The 17,500-nt window shown below is 46.4% G+C and overlaps 1 protein-coding gene across 1 annotated transcript in view; it reads left to right on the forward strand.

The window, feature by feature from the left end:
* Positions 1–17,500, forward strand: part of LOC134060348 (sodium/potassium/calcium exchanger 2-like) — a 63,457-nt gene that overhangs the window by 25,377 nt on the left and 20,580 nt on the right. Inside the window, exons 3-5 of the mRNA XM_062517027.1 lie at positions 6,380–6,418; positions 9,966–10,074; positions 14,921–14,935. Coding sequence (XP_062373011.1) covers positions 6,380–6,418; positions 9,966–10,074; positions 14,921–14,935 — 163 coding nt within the window. The remainder of the gene's footprint in view (positions 1–6,379; positions 6,419–9,965; positions 10,075–14,920; positions 14,936–17,500) is intronic.

Below are 17,500 nucleotides of genomic sequence, written 5' to 3' on the forward strand. Positions count from 1 at the left end.
ATACGAAGCAACAGATTTCATAGCTAACCTCTGACATCTGAAAAAAAGCCCAACAACAACAACGTTGTAGCGTAGTGTTGGCAAGGTAGCGCTGGGCATTTGGTGTCTCTGTTGAATTCGCAGTGTTCCGACACCTACGCGCGCATGTCGAGGACACGCGGCCACACAAGTCCATCCGCCGCGCTGTTCCCGACTCCGGCGTTCCTGATCGCGATGTTCCCGAACACGGCGTGTCCCTACACATGGGGTCTCTGGGATTACTGGGTGGGAAAGGGAAACCGTCCACCCCCACGCTAACACTCAAGCTGACGCTGAAACTAGCCGGGCCTCTCTTAGTCCAACCTGCCCTGTCCCGACGTGACCGTATCACACACACGTTAATGGCCTCAGGACACTCTCACCGTGCTGTTTCTATGCCAGTACTGTAGTTTCATACAGAAATGGCAAAATGTGTTTCTTTGCCCTTCCATTATAGACAGGGAGTGTTATTTATTTATTTATTTTTTAGATATTTAGATTTTTGAAGAATAAAGTGGCTCTGAAATGTGGCACTACTTTTTTATTTGATGTTTTCTCAGGTTTCGCTCAGTCAAGTGAACCAGAGCCTTCACCTTGAAATAAGCAAATATAGCTGCAGGTTTTCTAAGGGCAAATTCTGTCGCCCCCTTCCCCTTGGCTCTCTCTCACACACACACACACACACACACACCCACCCATCCACAGTGACACGCGCACGCACACACACATGCACTCACCCAACCACCCACACACACACACACACACACACACACGCTCTGCCCCTTGGATGCACACCTGCCTCCTCAGAACAATGGCGGTGTGATTGATGGAGATGGATTGGAGCGATCTCCAAGTGGCTTGCACACGAGACCCTCTACAGGGAAATCAGTGCGTCGACAACCACGCTAATTAGTTCTGCTTGCTGCAAAACTGAAGGGGTTACTAATTATCAAATGGACGGCTTGAGTTGTTGTGTGTGTTTTTCCTGTGTGTGTGTGTGTGTGTGTGTGTGTGTGTGTGTGTGTGTGTGTGTGTGTGTTGGGGGAAGGGGGGGGGGGGGGGGGTATGTCACTTCCGGAAAATCATCATTATGTCTTTCAGCGAACTCTTGCAGCCTTGTGATGAGAGGATGGGCTGAAAGCAGAAAAGTGCACTGTCGTCTTGGATATATGGAGATGGATAGATGGATGAGAGAGAGAGAGAGAGAGAGAGAGAGAGAGAGAGAGAGAGAGAGGATGAGATGAAAGTAAAAAGTGCACTGTTGTCTCAGGTTGTGCCAACGCAGCGGCTCCTCTGTGACAGCTCAGAGAACGGGGAGTCGTCAGGGCGACGGTAGAACTGCTGTGAACGCACGTGCTGTCAGATGGCAGTTGGGTTTGCCCCCTCCGGAACGTTCTCCACCCCACCCCTCCTAGAACACCCTCCCCCCCCTGTCCCCTTAGCACTGTGGACACTGGCGCCGACATGAGTCTCAAATGCATTCTACTCGCTTCTGTTCTTCAACACTAGTGTGCGGGGTTTGTGTTAGAACAATGGCGTCTAAGTAATCGCACTTCGAACGTGGAGTGCGCTGCGATCATGTCGGTGCCGGTGTCCACAGAGCTTTTCTCCTCTCCCTCCGGAACTCTCACTTGCCCTTCTAGAACTCTCTATTTCTCCTCCAGAAGCCCTCATGGCCACCAGCCCCCCCCCCCCCCCCCCCACTCCTAACATTCCTCTCCCCCCTGAGGCCATAGGGGGGTATTACAGCAGGGCAGGGAGAGCATGTTTAAACCGGCCCGCTGGTCCCAGAGCTTTAGTGCAGGCTGCTGACCTGTGTCCAGCCACGGGAATTAATCTGCTCAAATGGACTCTGCACAGCGCTGCTGAAACCAGCACCTACTAGAATCACAACTGTAGAGCCTGTAATGGACTCAGACACGGCTTATTTTTACTGCCGTGTGTGTTCATATTAACGGCAGTGTTGAGTGTGTGTGTGTGTGTGTGTGTGTGTGTGTATTTTTGCATTGATTACACTGAATACCTTTTGATCTATTGCAATTAGTGTCTGTGGAGAAAAGGTGCTCTGTCTGAATGAGTCATCTTGGAGTCATGTTTCCAGCATGTGATGAAGTGCTGTGGTTTTTTCGTGCTACTGTTTTTCACCACGGCACAAGTTTTCTGGCACCAAATGAAGCCCTCTGCTCAAGATGAAACGCGCTCTTTATAGCTCCCAATCTCAATCTGGCGTGCCAAAACAATCCCATCTCTAATGCATCGCCATCTTCGGCCAAATTGTGTTGTCAATTAGACTAAGGAGAAATGCACTCCTTTGACTTTAGCGCTCAGGGCAAATTGTGCCGCTTGCCTGGAATACCAATGGCCCAGGGACAGTGACGGATGTCCTCAAACTTCAGTTTCTCTGAGGAAGTTTGGCCGAGCCATCGATCATGATGTCTGAATTCAATTCCCCTGTTTATTTCTCCCAGAGACCTTTTTTTTCTCTTTTCTCGTGGATGCCCATTTTCTGGCTCAGTGTCTGTGTAATGCTAAAATATTTATAATGGCTAACAGACAAACGAGCAAACAAACAGACCATCAAGTAAATAGACCGGATCCGCTAAATGGCGGGACCCCCCCCAGCTAGGAGGCTCGTGAGTCATTGGCTAAAAGAATAGAATAGAATATATACTTTTTTGATCCCGTGAGGGAAATTCAGTTCTCTGCATTTAACCCAATTTAACCGAATTAGTGAACACACAGTGAGGTGAATCACACAACCCAGAGCAGTGAGCTGCCTGCCCATCCAGCGGCGCTCGGGGAGCAGTGAGGGGTTAGGTGCCTTGCTCAAGGGCACTTCAGCCGTGGTGGACTGGTCGGGGATCGAACCGGCAACCCTCCGGTTACAAGCCCGATGCGCTAACCAGTACACCACGGCTGTGGCGCCCTCGGACCTGCGCTCGGCTCGGAGGTGCGCTGACGACTGGGTGGCGACCAGGGCTGCCTGGACACGCGTGAGTCACGCGCCGGTAGTGGCCCCTGACCCGGGCGGTTCCCTCCCCGTCACGACTCCAACAACATGGCTCTTCTCCACCCTGCTGCCTTGATTTTTTCTTTCTTTCTTTTTATTTATTTATTTTGGACATTTTTCGCTGTCTGTAGCTGAAGCGTTTCCCAGAATCTTCCCGGTGCGGTGTTTCGTGTTATGTAATCGTGAGGAGTGGCACTCGACGCTGCTGCAGCCGTACGGATGGGGCAGGGGCTCGTGTGTGTGAAGTGCCGTCGGTCTGTTTCTTTACGTGTCCGCGTGCTTCTCAAACTGACTCTGATTAGGCAGAATATCTACCTGAGTGTCTCTCTGCCTGACTGACTGCCTGTCTGTCTTTCTGTCTGTCTGTCTGATTAGTTAGAATGTTTGTCTGTGTGTCTGTCTGTCTGACTGACTGCCTGCCCGTCTTTCTGCCTGTCTCTCTGATTTGTCAGAGTGTCTGCTCATGTCAGGGAGTAGCCAATCCCAGCCTAATCGCTCTCTAACACACGCACATACGCTCACACACACACACACACACACACACACACACATGCATACACACAGACACACTAACACACACGCACACACATACACACACACATACACACACACACACGCACACACCCTGAGGCAGCTTCTGCTTGCCTTTGAAGATGACATACACGTATTTCAGAGAGAGATTTGTCCCTCTCCAGGTTCTCTTTCATTTGGATCAACCCTCGGCAGCCAGAGAGGTGCGCGGGTACTGTGTGGCTCATGTGCGTGAGCCTCTGCAGGACTTTGCAGTCTTGCAGACCTCATCAACAGAGCTGGTGCACTGAGAACAATTGATTGACACAGGAGAGAAATGCATGATGGGAAATGGTTGATCTTTCAACCTTGGGAGAAGGTAGAAGAGCCCCCCCCCACACACACACACACACACCCCTCCCTCCCTCCAAGAGCCTGGCTGAGTCTCCAGGTCTGGAGTGGTTGCTATGGGAATCATGGCAGTCGTGGCAATGGGAACGTTAATGGCATGAATATATTCACTGCATAATCGGAGAGTCCGCCGGGTCCCATAATCGCCAATTGTGCAGGTCACATCTCCGCCTTTCACTTCCGTACAATTAGCAGGCAAAAATGGATTCAGACGGACACTCTCGATGATTTCCTTCTGTCGCCAGAATCAGTCTTTCTGTTCAAAGGCATCGCCTAAGCCGTTGGTTGAATTGGGATGGGTATGCTAAATAGATATCCAAGTTTGACAAAAGCCTGCCATGATGATAGCTTTTTTTTTTAATCAGAAGCCTTTTATGCTATTGCTGTTCTTCATATGGAATCAGGAGAATACAACTCATTAAATAAGCTCATTAAATGTATAATTATGAATATAATGAACACAAATAAACCTAAACATAACACACACACACACACACACACACACACACACACACACACACACACACACACATATGGCAGGTCTCTGAATATGGAATTTTTCATTTCAGAACAAATAAAACAACTTCCCTCCCATGTTGCAAAATAATCCAACCTTCTGATCAGTCTGTCAAATGACAATCTTTAGCTCATCTCTCTCGCAAAGGATCACACATCTTCATGTTCATCTCTGTCTCTAATCTGGTCCACAATACTGTAAGTGACCTCTGCCCAACCGCTTTGCCGCCGCCTCGTGGATGACGATTCAGTTCTATTTCCGTCAGTGCTGCTCAATAGTATTGATTGTTTATTGCATGCGGTTCAATATTGCGGGGCGTGTACGCGTGGCCAGGTGACAGGAAGTGTCGGCGCACTCTTGTCGGCGGCGGCGTGCCGAGGCTTTAAAGGTGCACTGAGCGATTGTTAGGTAACGTCACTTCTGTTGACGTTCAAACAAAAACAGAGAGCTAGCTCGCTACTCCCTCATCCTCCCTTCCGTGCCATTGAAACTCTCCTAAACGCGCATCTTGTTGGTGATAGGCTGGAACAGTTTTTATGGTCCAAATATTTTTTCTTGCCGTTTTTGGAGCTTGGGCTGTCCATAGAGATTGCGTTTTTTTAGTCTGCTAGCGGATGGTGAGGTGATGTTTGTGACAAAAAATGTTTTAGCTTAGAAACCGTGTAACATCCCTTAGAGCATCTCTAATTATGTCCTGATGACGTCACTTCCTTCAGATACAGTAGATCCTGTCCCATTGGATCACTGTGTGCGTGTGTGTGTGTGTGTGTGTGTGTGTGTGTGTGTGTGTGTGTGTGTGTGTGTGTGTGTGTGTGTGTGTGTGTGCATGTTCAAAGTAAGTGTAGGTGTGTGTTCTACCTGCATACATATGCATGCATGTTTTGATGTTTTGATTCTATATTTCTGAATTTTCAATGTATTAATGGTTTTATGTATTGGATGCCAAGTAAAGCAGATCTGCATGCAATTGAATGTAGTTCTATAGGGCCTGTGTATGTAGATAGGGAGAGGCAATAAAGGCCTGGAGAAGAGCCAGCACTTTGCCCCTTAAGATGCCAGCTGAGCAGCCGTCCCTTGGCAAGCGGGCAGCCGGGCCTGGTAGACGTCTAGACAGGAAGTGATCTGGCATGGGGCTTTGTTTGGTCTTGTTTGATCTCCTGGTTAATCACATGCTCGCTCTGGGTCCTGTAATGATAGTATAGCCCTCCACGACGCTTTGGCTGTACTCTAGGGCTGTCTGGCGACACATGCTTTTCTGTCTTCCTCTCTCTACATACTCCCCCCCCCCCCCCCCTCTCTCTCTCTCTGTATGTTGTGAGTAAATGAGTAATTATGGAGAACAGAATGTTATATTCAGATGTGTGTATGTGTGTGTGTGTGTGTGAGAGACAGAGAGAGTGAGTAGAGTAGAGGGTGATGTTTGTAGAGCGCACTGTGCATCTGTGTGTGTGTGTGTGTGTGTGTGTGTGTGTGTGTGTGTGTGTGTGTGTGTGTGTGTGTGTGTGTGTGTGTGTGTGTGTGTGTGTGTGTGTGTATCCGTGTGGGCGTGTTTGTGCATGTGTTTGTGTAATTTGTTATGTACATGTGTGTGCTGGTGCATGTGTGTGTAGGTAGGCTATGTGTCTGTGTATTTGTGTGTGTGTGTGTGTGTGTGTGTGTGTGTGTGTGTGTGTATGACCGTAATATCCAGCACCCAGAGCAACCATTCTCTTTTAAAACATATATATTTGGAAACTAGTTCTTTTCACGTTGTCATGACGACGCACTCTATTGTCTAAGCTGTCTCTTCTTCACCTGTCTGCTTGGTGTGTTTCACATGTGTCTTCTTGTCTCTCTCTCTCTCTTTCTTTCTCCCTTTTTTTTCTTTTCCTCCTGTTTTTGCTGTCCTTTCTCTTTTTATTTGATCACCAAAGCAAAGCCCTGTGACTCCAGAGGATGAGAGCAAGTTATCGGTAGGTCCCGTCTGTCTGTCTGTCTGTCTGTCTGTCTGTCTGTCTGTGTCTGTCTGTTTTAGTCTGTGTGTTCCTCTAGTATCCTGTGTATGTTTGTTTGTTTGTTTGTTTCCATGTCTGGTGTTGGGTTGTATTAGTCATCAGTGGGTACTAGAGCACTAACAACTCTTCCTCATCCTCATCCTCTTTCACTCTAAAGCACTTGCACCACTCTGCACCCCTGTGGAGCCCCCATATTCCCCACCCTCACCCCAGTATGCCCTTGTGACACGAATGCTACAGTATGTCATCTGGTGTGCTTTTATGAATGTCATACGGTGTGTTAAACGGCCAGAGGAGGAGGACTGCGATCCTCTGGTGGTTTAAAAGTAACAGATTTGATATGCTAATGCGTCTGACAGATAGTGATACGTTTAGTCTCTGAGGCGCACGGCGCAGCACATCTGGCTAATTTGGCGTCCAGCCAATGGGAGACAGCCGTGAGGAGACTTGGGGTTTGGGGATTTTTCTACCAATTCGTCCCCTCTTTCCAGTTTACTTTTTTTGGGGAGGTCTCTCGGTGGCTCAGACAGTCTGGATTTCTACTCTGTCTTCACACACAGATGCACACACACACACGCACACACACACACACACACACACACACACACACACACACACAGACATGTGCATGCATCCGTACTTCAGAAGCTGACACAACCAGATTGCATAGACACGTCGCCATGGTGCCCTGCCTCTGTTCACCGAATCTACTGACACACACACACACACACACACACACACACACACACATCCCAGCATGCACTACTCCTCTCAGCATTCTGCTCCCCTCCACGGTCTGCAGGAATGACCTTGTGAGGACTGGGAAAGATGGAGGGAGGGAAGATGGAAAAGAGAGAGAGAGAGAGAGAGAGAGAGAGAGAGAGAGAGAGAGAGAGAGAGAGAGAGAAGGAAGGAATAAGAGAATAAGATGAAGAAGAGAGGGAAGGAAATATATAGTGGAAAAGAGAGAAGGAAAGAGGGAGAGAGAAAGAATGAGAAGGAAAGAGAGTTAGACAGAAAAGAGAGGGAGGGAAATAGAGTAGAAAAGAGATATGGAAAGAAGGAGGGAAAGAGAGAGAATAGGAGAAATAGAGTGTGTGAGAAAGGATGACGGAGATGGAGAGAATAAAAGACCAGGGTAAAAAGAAGGAGGGTTGTTATACAAAGGTAGATGAATATAGAGTGAGGGAATGAGTGATAGAGAGAAGGGGGCTGTCTGTGAGAGTGAGAGAAAGGGAATGAGAGAGAAAGAGAGAGATTTGGAGTGAGTTGGAAATGAAATGAAAAAGAAAGTTAAAGAATGAAACTAGCCTGGGCAGGACGCTAATAGCAGACAAGTGATGAAGGGGTAGAGCGAGAAGAAAGGCACGGCAGAAAACAGAGATAGAGGGAGTGGCTTATAGAGTCGGTAAAGGAGTGAATGAGAGGAGAAAAGATGGAGTGACCTTGGGGTGACATTGTGTTGCACTCTGCTGAGAGTGGATGCCTGAAGGTCACAAAGAGAATGAGTGAATGAAATAAAAAGAGAGAATGAAAGAAGAACAGACAGAAACAGAAAAAAAGGAAGAATGAGTGAAAGAGGTCATGAAAAGTCAGAGTAATAGATAGATAGAGAGCAAAGCTTGCTAGGCTTGGTGGATTCAAGCTGGTGCTGTGGCAGTTGACCCCTGGGCCTGGAAGGAAGTGTAAGGTCACAGGACAGAGGTCAAAAGCCACAGAGAGGTCAGAGGGCACAGAGGAGGCCGGTGAAGGATACAGTAGCAAGAGGTCAGAGGGCACAGAGGAGGCTAGTGAAGGGCGGCAGGAGTTCAGTGGAGTCTCAGCCGGATGTGAGCCAGATCAAAGCCAGATCTGGGCCTCTGTGCTGATGACCCAAGGCCTCTCCAAAGCAGCAGTCCACATCGGCTAGCACTCATTTGCACTCATGTGTACTACTTATGGACGCGTCTAGTTATCTGCCTGTGTATACAATATGTTTATTTATCTTTCTGTGTTCTAATGCATGTGTTTAGTTACAGTATATGCATGTGTTGTGTTCACGTGTGTTTATTTCTCTTTCTGTGTTCTTATGCATGTGTTTATTTATCTATCTGTGTTCACGTGTGTTTATTTCTCTTTCTGTGTTCTTATGCATGTGTTTATTTATCTATCTGTGTTCACGTGTGTTTATTTCTCTTTCAGTGTTCTTATGCATGTGTTTATTTATCTATCTGTGTACACATGTGTTTTATTTATCAGTGTTCTTATGCATGTGTTGATTTATCTTTCTGTGTACTTATGCATGTGTTTATCTGTGTACTTAGGACATGTTTATTTATCTGACTGTGTATAAAATATTTTGTTTATCTTTCTCTGTGCATATGCATGTGTTTATTCATTTCTATCTGCATATGAATATGTTCATCTATCTGTGTACTTATGCACATGCTTATTTATTCACCTGTGTCACATGTGTTTATTTATCTGTCTGGGTACATATGCATGTTTTAGCTGTGTACTGTACATGTACTGTATGTATGTATGTATGTATGTATGTATCTACTCATCTATCTACAGTACGTACGTATGCATGTGTTTATGTACACTACTCACAAAAAATCTGGCTTTCGGGTAAAATTCGTTGGCCTTTGTTTCAATAGATTATTTGAGATGAGGACATAACGATTGCATGCTCCTACTTAAATGCACTACTCTCATGAAATAATACCACTGTAGTTTGGACTCTCTACATTTTCCATACATTTCAGCCGAAATCCAGATATCCGTGAGTTTTTCAGAGTGGTGTACTGTACGTACTGGTGCATGTGTTTATTGTACGCTCAGTTTGATTATTCCTAATAGTAGCATCTGTGGCAAGAGCTGTTTCCTTGCTTAGGAAGATCAATGAAATGAAATGCTCACTCACTCACACGAGTAGGAACACACACACACACACACTCACTCTCTCTCTCTCTCTCTCACTTACACACACACACACACACACACACACACGCACAGACAAGTGTATACATGTCACTTGTGTCCCAGTGGTGAGTCATCAACATGTTAAGCCTTTTTTTGCTTTTTCAAAAGTGCCAGCTGTCTCACACACCATTGCATTGCATTGCTTGGGCATTGCAATGCTGCAATATTTTTGTGTGTAGTTTTGATCTGTTTTCAGCTAAAATGGCCGACCACCTCATCTGACTTGACCATTTGCATGCCTGCCTTAAAGCAACAGTAAACACAGCAGGCATTCCCCTATATGGCTGCATTTTTGCTGTGTCACTTACAACAGGCTGTGGGTTGTGTGCTTTCAGTACGTATTATTTTGCAGGTGATCGATGTTGAGGGGAAAACATGAGTATCTGTTTCAACACTGAAACTGATCCATGTGCTGAAGATTCCATGTTCTTCTCCAAAGGTGTCTCGCCGGATGCCCAGACTAGTTCCCATAGTCCCTGGATTCATCCCTTCCTGTTTTCTCCAATCAATATTTGTGACTGACATACCTCTCCTCCAATAGGCAAGACCTCGGCTCCAGAGAGGAGGAAGTTCCGCCTCCCTGCATAACAGTCTCATGAGGAACAGCATCTTCCAGCTCATGATACACACTCTGGACCCTCTCAGTGAAGGTAAGGTGGCACACACACATACACACACACACACACACACACACACAGACACACACACACACACACACACACACATACACACACACACACACACGTGTCACACGCAAATACACTCACACACACACATACACACATACACACACACACACACACACACACACACGTGTCACAGGCAAATACACACACACATACACACACACACACACACACACACACACACACACTGCTGCTGCTGATTTAATCCTGTCTTATCCATAGGAAAGCTGGGGTATCTCACCACATGTGGGGAGGACCAGATCCTCCCTCTGTCTCTGTGGAGGCTGCCCTAGTGTCGCCATGGCTACCCAGAATAACCGTTAACTCTGGGATAGATGTGGAGCACATCACACGTGTGGTCGGGTGTGTTCCACCGTTAAATGTTTACGTCATAAAGCCGCAAGGCGTAGAATGGATACGCCATGCTTCCACGTATAAAACGTCACTCAAAAGCAACAATCAAACAATATTAATGAAAGACCTTTTAAATGAGTTAACTTAATATACACATACACTGTATGCAGTCTGAAGATGCATAGCATGAAAGCATTCTTTGTTTCCGCTGATGATAATAGTTGTGCAAATGCTCCCTTGTTTACTTAATCTATGGAATGATTATATCAAACAAGAAATGTCATCAGTGCCTAATTGGGAACATTTGGAATAGTATTCTCCATGCTACTGTTTTTAATGCTATATTTATTATTTTGATACCTAAAAGAAATGAAATAAAGCACCAACAACCTTAATCTCAGTTAGACTAGTGTGCTGATTCCATCAGGTAATGAATATAAAGTTTTTTATAACAAGGATAGCACACTTTTAAACTTTAATAATTGCCTCCACGGATGTTTCCGGCCAAACGCCCTTCTTCAGCATGCGCTGGCGATTTCCGTTATTTTGATACCTCCCAGCCTCCTTAACACCCATGCTGTGGTCATCATGGGTATTTGCTTCTGTCACTCAAACTGCCAGAGGGTTCCTGGACGACCCAGCGTCTGGGTCACTGGAAACAGCGCTCACTGAGACGGTGATAATACGTACTGATGCAGTGTGTGCTAATACTGTATAATATGGCCATACGATAACATGAAGTGAACACCAAATGCATGTCCTGTGGACCATGGTTGCTACGCTACAGTCAGATATAAGGTTGGCTTTAGGGGCTGTCTTTATAGACGATTGCTATCATATCAGTTTGCTTCACACAGGCCTGCGTATTGTGTCAAGGCTTTAGTGTCCTTGAGTTCAGTCCCTGGGATGGTATTCTGCTGTTACTTGTCATAATGGGTAATGCTTTACACTGCTGTAGTGATCTGACATGGCAGAAAAGGGAAGATTTGTCATTAATGTGTAAATATGAAATCAACTCGATCTAGTCACGCTAGGCCGAATATCCATTCACCGAATCCCCACTGAGCTGGATTTAGCCTGAAGTGTTTTCCGGTGTCTGTCTCGGAGAGAGACGGAGGCTGCCTCAGTTATCTGCGGCTAGCAGACCCAGTGAGTCACTGTTAGCATCAGACGGCTTCCAGGTCGGTGTCCCTCTGGGATCCACAGGGCACACACGGCGCGAGCGGAAAGCTGTCGAGCTGTCGTTCACCGCCACGCTCCCATTCCGATGCTATTTCTGTTTTCTGTTTCATCTTTTTTTTCTTTTGACAGCTATGATTTGTATTATTTACAGAGGTGTTACCAGCTCCATTGCTCTCAGTGTAGACGTGTACAAAGTCATGCTGGAGAGAGAGAGAGAGAGAGAGAGAGATAGAGAGAGAGAGAGAAAGAGAGAGAAGAAGAAGTGATGCAGCTGCTCTTTTAGAGCCTGGAGCCGAGCGAACCTCTAGCCACTCTGTGTTCTGGAAAAAAAAAAAACAAGTGATGTTGAATTGTGGGATCTAGGATGCATATGAGTCACACATGCTTATGGTCTCTCTATCGATCGAAAGAGACAGAGAGAGAGGGGGGAGAGAGAGAGAGAGGGGGAGAGAGACTCCTTTAAAGGAGCTATGTGGAATTCTGTAGGCTTTGAGTAGTTTTGAATGCAGCCACACAGCACTCTTCCATTGACTTGCGTTGTATTGTTGCAGCGCCACAGGTGGCACAAGGTGGTATTGCAAGAGAGCCGTCCCTGTGCTAGCTGGTTTGCATGCTAACATCAGTGGATATCTGGACAACTCAGAGCATATTAGGTGTTTTATATTGCGTCAGACCGCTAGCTTCACATTCTTTTAGTATCGCTGGGTCATTAAAAAAATGTAAAAAAACTCTGCATAGCACCTTTAAAGGAGCAGTCCGCAATTCAAATCCTGCACACATTTGGAGAAGTTCAACTAATGTCTTCTCATTGGCCTCTTGCTGGCCTATCAGAGCTCTCTAAAAATGGCTCTGCCAATCGCAACCAATCTACACAGTGTTTCCTGAGCACCAGGAAACTAAATCGGAATCCTGGACTGCATTGTTACGATGATAAGTAGTGATATTGCAGCGGTGCAAGGTAGAGATGAAGGAAGGAAGAGAGAGAGAGAGAGATGAAATGAAGAAGGGTGTGAGAGAGAGAGAGAGAGAGAGCCTAGATATAACTCATAATCCTCAGGGACATTGGAGACATCCAGCCCTCTGCTAAATGACAATGACAGGAGACCTCGTAAAAAGCCAAGAGAGAGTCGGCGGCAGAAGCGACGACGAGCAAGAGACACGCTGGTAATCAGCCGCTCAGATTATTTCTGAGGGGGAGAAGCCCTCAAAGTTTAATAATCTCCTTTGCTGTTGAACAAATCGCTCAACTCTGACAGCCCACGATCCCCAGTGCTAAAAAGATTTGCTTTGTGGGAAAGATTAGCATTATTAAAAATGGAAGCCAGGTTTTTTTTTTTTTTTTTTTTGCCCGGTGGTTATGCAAGGCAGAATGAAGATGCCAGGCTAAGCTCTGGTAGTATGGTAATGCTGAAAGACAACATGTTAAAGTCTCATTTTTAACTTATAAGACTTGTGTTTTGCGTTTTCACTGCCTAGTCAGCCACAGCAAGCATTTGATGTATGCATTATTAATGACAGATTGTTTGCTGATTAATCATCACATTCATTTGCATGTAAGTCTGAGTCCTTTATACACCTTCAGGGAAGACTCAAAGACATTTGCAGTGCACTTGTCATTGGCAGTTACACAGACTCAGAGCATATGTGAGTGTGTGTGTGTGTGTGTGTGTGTGTGTGTGTGTGTTTATGTGTGGATGATTAGTGTGCGTGTGTGTGTGTGTGTGTGTGTGTGTGTGTGTGTGTGTGTGTGTGTGTGTGTGTGTGTGTGTGTGTGTGTGTGTGTGTGTGTGTGTGTGTGTGTGTGTGTGTGTATGTCTGTATAATTGGCTCTGGTGTGTGTGTGTGTGTGTGTGTGTGTGTGTGAGTCAGACATGCTCTCTGGTACATGCTTGGAGCTTCACTACAGATGACTCATCATCATCCAGCTCAACATTTAACCGCTCTTATCCTCTACGACTCCTCTTTTGTGCGGCGGATTATTTTAGTCCTGCCGATGAGCACGTCTATTATTAGCCTCTTCTTCATTTGCAGATAAATAGGCCCTTAAACAACAACTAGCTCATTGGGATAAAATACAGATGCACTTAAGAACACAATGACGGCACACGGAAAGTGGCGGACGAGGTAGCCTACCTACGCAACTTGAGCCCATTTAATCACAGATGTAGGCTGGTTATTGGTCAGCAGTAATGAATGAATACATTAATGGCGTAGCATTAAAGTTCTCCTCTTAGAATGTGCACTGAAGCATCCATATCTAGATAGGGTTGTTGTTTTGTTTCATTCAGAATCTGTTATCATGATTCAACAGCAAGTTGACAGTTTGATGGATTGACGTGTGTGTGTGTGTGTGTGTGTGTGTGTGTGTGTGTGTGTGTGTGTGTGTGTATGTCTGTGTGTGTGTGTGTCTGTGAGTGCGCGACTGCGCGTGTACGTGTATGCATGTGTGTGTGTGTGTGTGTGTGTGTGTGTGTGTGTGTGTGTTTGTCTCCTTGTATTTGGTATTCAAGATGTGTTGGTCCTGGGAGCTAAAAACTGAGCTGGGAATGACAATCGTGTTTCTCCGCTAGGCTAATCTCTCCCCTCGGCCATTGCGTCTGAGAGGACTGGAGTAGCGCTAGGCTATATTGGGAAGGTCCGTGTCATGCATATTTCAGAGGCTTTTAGAAGTGAAGCAGGCTGGGGCTGAATCCTCAGAGGAGATGGCTGGGTGGTGCTGCTGCTCTCACTTGGAGGAGCCGGGGAAGTGTGCTGGGACAGTGGAAACACACGAGGAGCCCGGCAGATGTCCTTTTGCCAACACTCCAGTGAAATCTGCTTGCATTTGGTGTGCTGAAAATGCTTAGTTTCTATCACCTGAAACAATTGTTTGTGCTGTGCATAATTTGTAGGCCACCTGGCCTTGAGCGGTGTGTGTGAGTGTGAATGTGTGTGTGTGTGTGTGTTTGTCTGTGTGTGTGTGTGTGTGTGTGTGTGTGTGTGTGTGTCTGTTTGTGACTATGTGTGTTTTCTATTTCTCTCTTGTCTGATGATGTGGAAAATACTCTGAAGTTCTTAGTGTGTGTGTTTGTGTGTGTGTGTGTGTCATACCATATTTCAAACACTTATAAAACATTTTTCTTGTCTTTGTTTTTTCTCTTTTTCTTTCTTTCTGTCTATCTTTCTTTCTTTTCTCGGTCTTCCTTCCTTTCTTCCTCCTCCTCTTTTGTTGTCTTCCTTTTCCACCTTTTCTTTCCTCCTCTTTCTATACCTTTATCTTCACTCGTTTCCTCAGAATTTGCTGACTCTGGTGAGTTGTCTCTCTCTCTATTTGACGTTGGCCAACAGCTGTGTCCGTTGTCATCGCAGCAGCTTTGACGCAGCTTTGACGCAGCTTTGTTTGTTTCGTTTCCTTTCGTTTCGTGTTCTTCTTTGTCGTCTTCTCATCAAAGACACCCCCCCCCCCTTTCTTTGGTTGCCCCTTAACTTTGCCCCTGTGATTTCGACGTGTTGACTTTTCCTGGAAAAAAACCCCCAAAAGTTTCTCTCCCCCCTTGTCCTTGTACTCTGCCCTTGTTTCTTGACTCTGGCTGTTTTGAGTTGAATGTGTGTGCGTTGGGATTGCCCCCCGCCCCCGCCCCCGAGACCCCCCCTCAGTGTTGTTTTCTCTTTCCGTATGGTTTGCATTGTGCCTTCCTCCCCCTCCGCTCTCCTGTGTCTTGTTCCCTTTGTCCGTGCTGTGTATGGTGCCCATCTAATCCCGTAAGGTCCAGTGATAATACTAACCAGCCTGTTTGCCCAGGCAGTCTGCTGCCCGTCAGTGGCCTGTGCTGACTGAATGTAGGGCAGTCTGTTCTTTCTCGGTCTCAGTGGGCCTCCTGCAAGAACCGCTCAGCGGAACATATACTGTCTGGAAAGACTCCATATTATTATGGGGTGGTGCAAGACGATATTTTACATTACATTATTTATATGTTTGATATTTGGCACATTTGCTGGTGACTTTCACCATTACGACCCTTAGTCTGGTCTTAGGCTAAGTTTGGCGCAATATACAGTACATGTATATACGTATATATTATTTAACTAATTTGACGAATATGACATAAATGTTCTTGCATGAGGCTAACTGATATTTGCTGAATTGTCTTGTTGTGTGGTGGATGATTCCTAAGGAGGATTACAGAAGTGAACACATGAACCACTAGTGTCATGGTGGAGGTGATGCTGTCTGCTCTGCCGTCCTGTCTTTGCTTGGTGTTGCTTGTTGTTACGTGGTGTTACTTTGATGTTGGTATTTCTGATACTCTGTGTGGTTATCAGGCTAGTTTGTCACTGTAAGCCAGAGCTAAGGGCCATACAGATTGTAAAAGATTTCATGATTTTTTTATTTAGTTGTTTCAGACACACCATTTTGTCTTTGGATTTGGCAAACTTATCTCATCTGTCCATAGTCTTTTTTTTTTTTTTAAACCACAGCACATAATGGACCTCTGCCCAATATAGATCAATGGTAGTGTCCAAACTCACTCACTGATGAATATGAATCATGAGTTATTATCATGAATGTAATTTCCTGTGCCCTTGTTCCCAGAACTTGTTATGAAGTTTACATGAGATTCTTGGAAGTTTTCAAAAGCTTTTCCCCGCCATTGGATCTGAACAGTTTGATTCCAAAATCGATACAGGGGTGTAAGTTCAGCAAGTTCGATCGGGGCCTCCCCTCTCCAAAATAACAAAGCACAACCCCTCTTCCCTCTCGTGTTTTAACCTAGACAGGTGCTAGGCTATTTATCTTCTCTGCCAAAGTTAGAGTGCCCTTTTTTTTTTTTTACTTTGCTCTTAGCGCCGTGGGCTTTAAAGCAGCGCTACTTTAGAGCATCAAATATTGAACCGAGGAGGAGGAGGAGGAGGAGGAGGAGGAGGAGGTGGAGGAAGAGGAGGAGGCGGCAGCGGCAGCAAGATGTGCCTGTCCTTCCCTGCCCAGGGCTGAGAGCTAATGTCTGTCCGTCCCCCGACGCGGCCTAAAAACAAACCGCCCTGAAGGCAAGTCTCCGAGTCTCGCAGCAGGTTCAGGCTCCGGCTCCACCGCCGCCACTCTCCTCCGTGTCGTGCCGCCGGTCGGCAAGCGAGCCACTGCGTCTGCGAGGAGGATGAGAAGTGACATTTCCCAGAAGTCCCTTCTCAGCGGACGCACTGACGGCTGACCTCGGCGCTGTCGGAGTTGTTGTTTGCATGGGGAGTTGTTTTTTTTTTTTTTCTTCTCTCTCTCTCTCTTTTCAGATCACGCTATTGTGTCTGTTAGTGTGTTTTTTTTTTTTTGGCGTGCGCGAGCGTACTTATTTATTTATTTTGAGGACTGAGTCAAGCGTTAGTCTTTTGACACGCTCCCCCTGTGGCGGCTCGGAGGGATTCCTCGAAGTGGTGTGTCGTCGTGCGTGGGCAGAGAAGCTCGTGGTGATGTCAGCGGGCTGGCGGCCAGCGTTCATTCGTTTGTCCCTCAGCGTGCGTGTGGGGGCGCCGCCGGACCTTCGCGTGGACGACGGGAGAGTGGTCATGAGCCTGCGTCACGCTGTCCGTATCGACTGGCTAATAACAAAGTCTGCACGGTTGTCCTCCAGCCTCGTCAAGGTCGTCTGGCGAGGCGACCCCCGATGACCTACACCTTGACCTCCTGCAGCAGAGGAGAAGCCTCCACCACCGATCGCCACGCCTAAACTGTTAAATGTCTAGGGTGGATGTCCATTCAATTTGTAACACAAGCGTCCAAACTTGCAGCGAAAACAAGGCACACTCTGTCGATGTTTTTTACATTCAATTGTGTAACTTCCATCGATGCCGCTGTGGCTTGTCTGTAGGCGGGTCACTACATTAC

Source organism: Sardina pilchardus, chromosome 16, assembly GCF_963854185.1.
Source record: "Sardina pilchardus chromosome 16, fSarPil1.1, whole genome shotgun sequence".
In the NCBI taxonomy this organism is placed as follows: Eukaryota; Metazoa; Chordata; class Actinopteri; order Clupeiformes; family Clupeidae; genus Sardina; species Sardina pilchardus.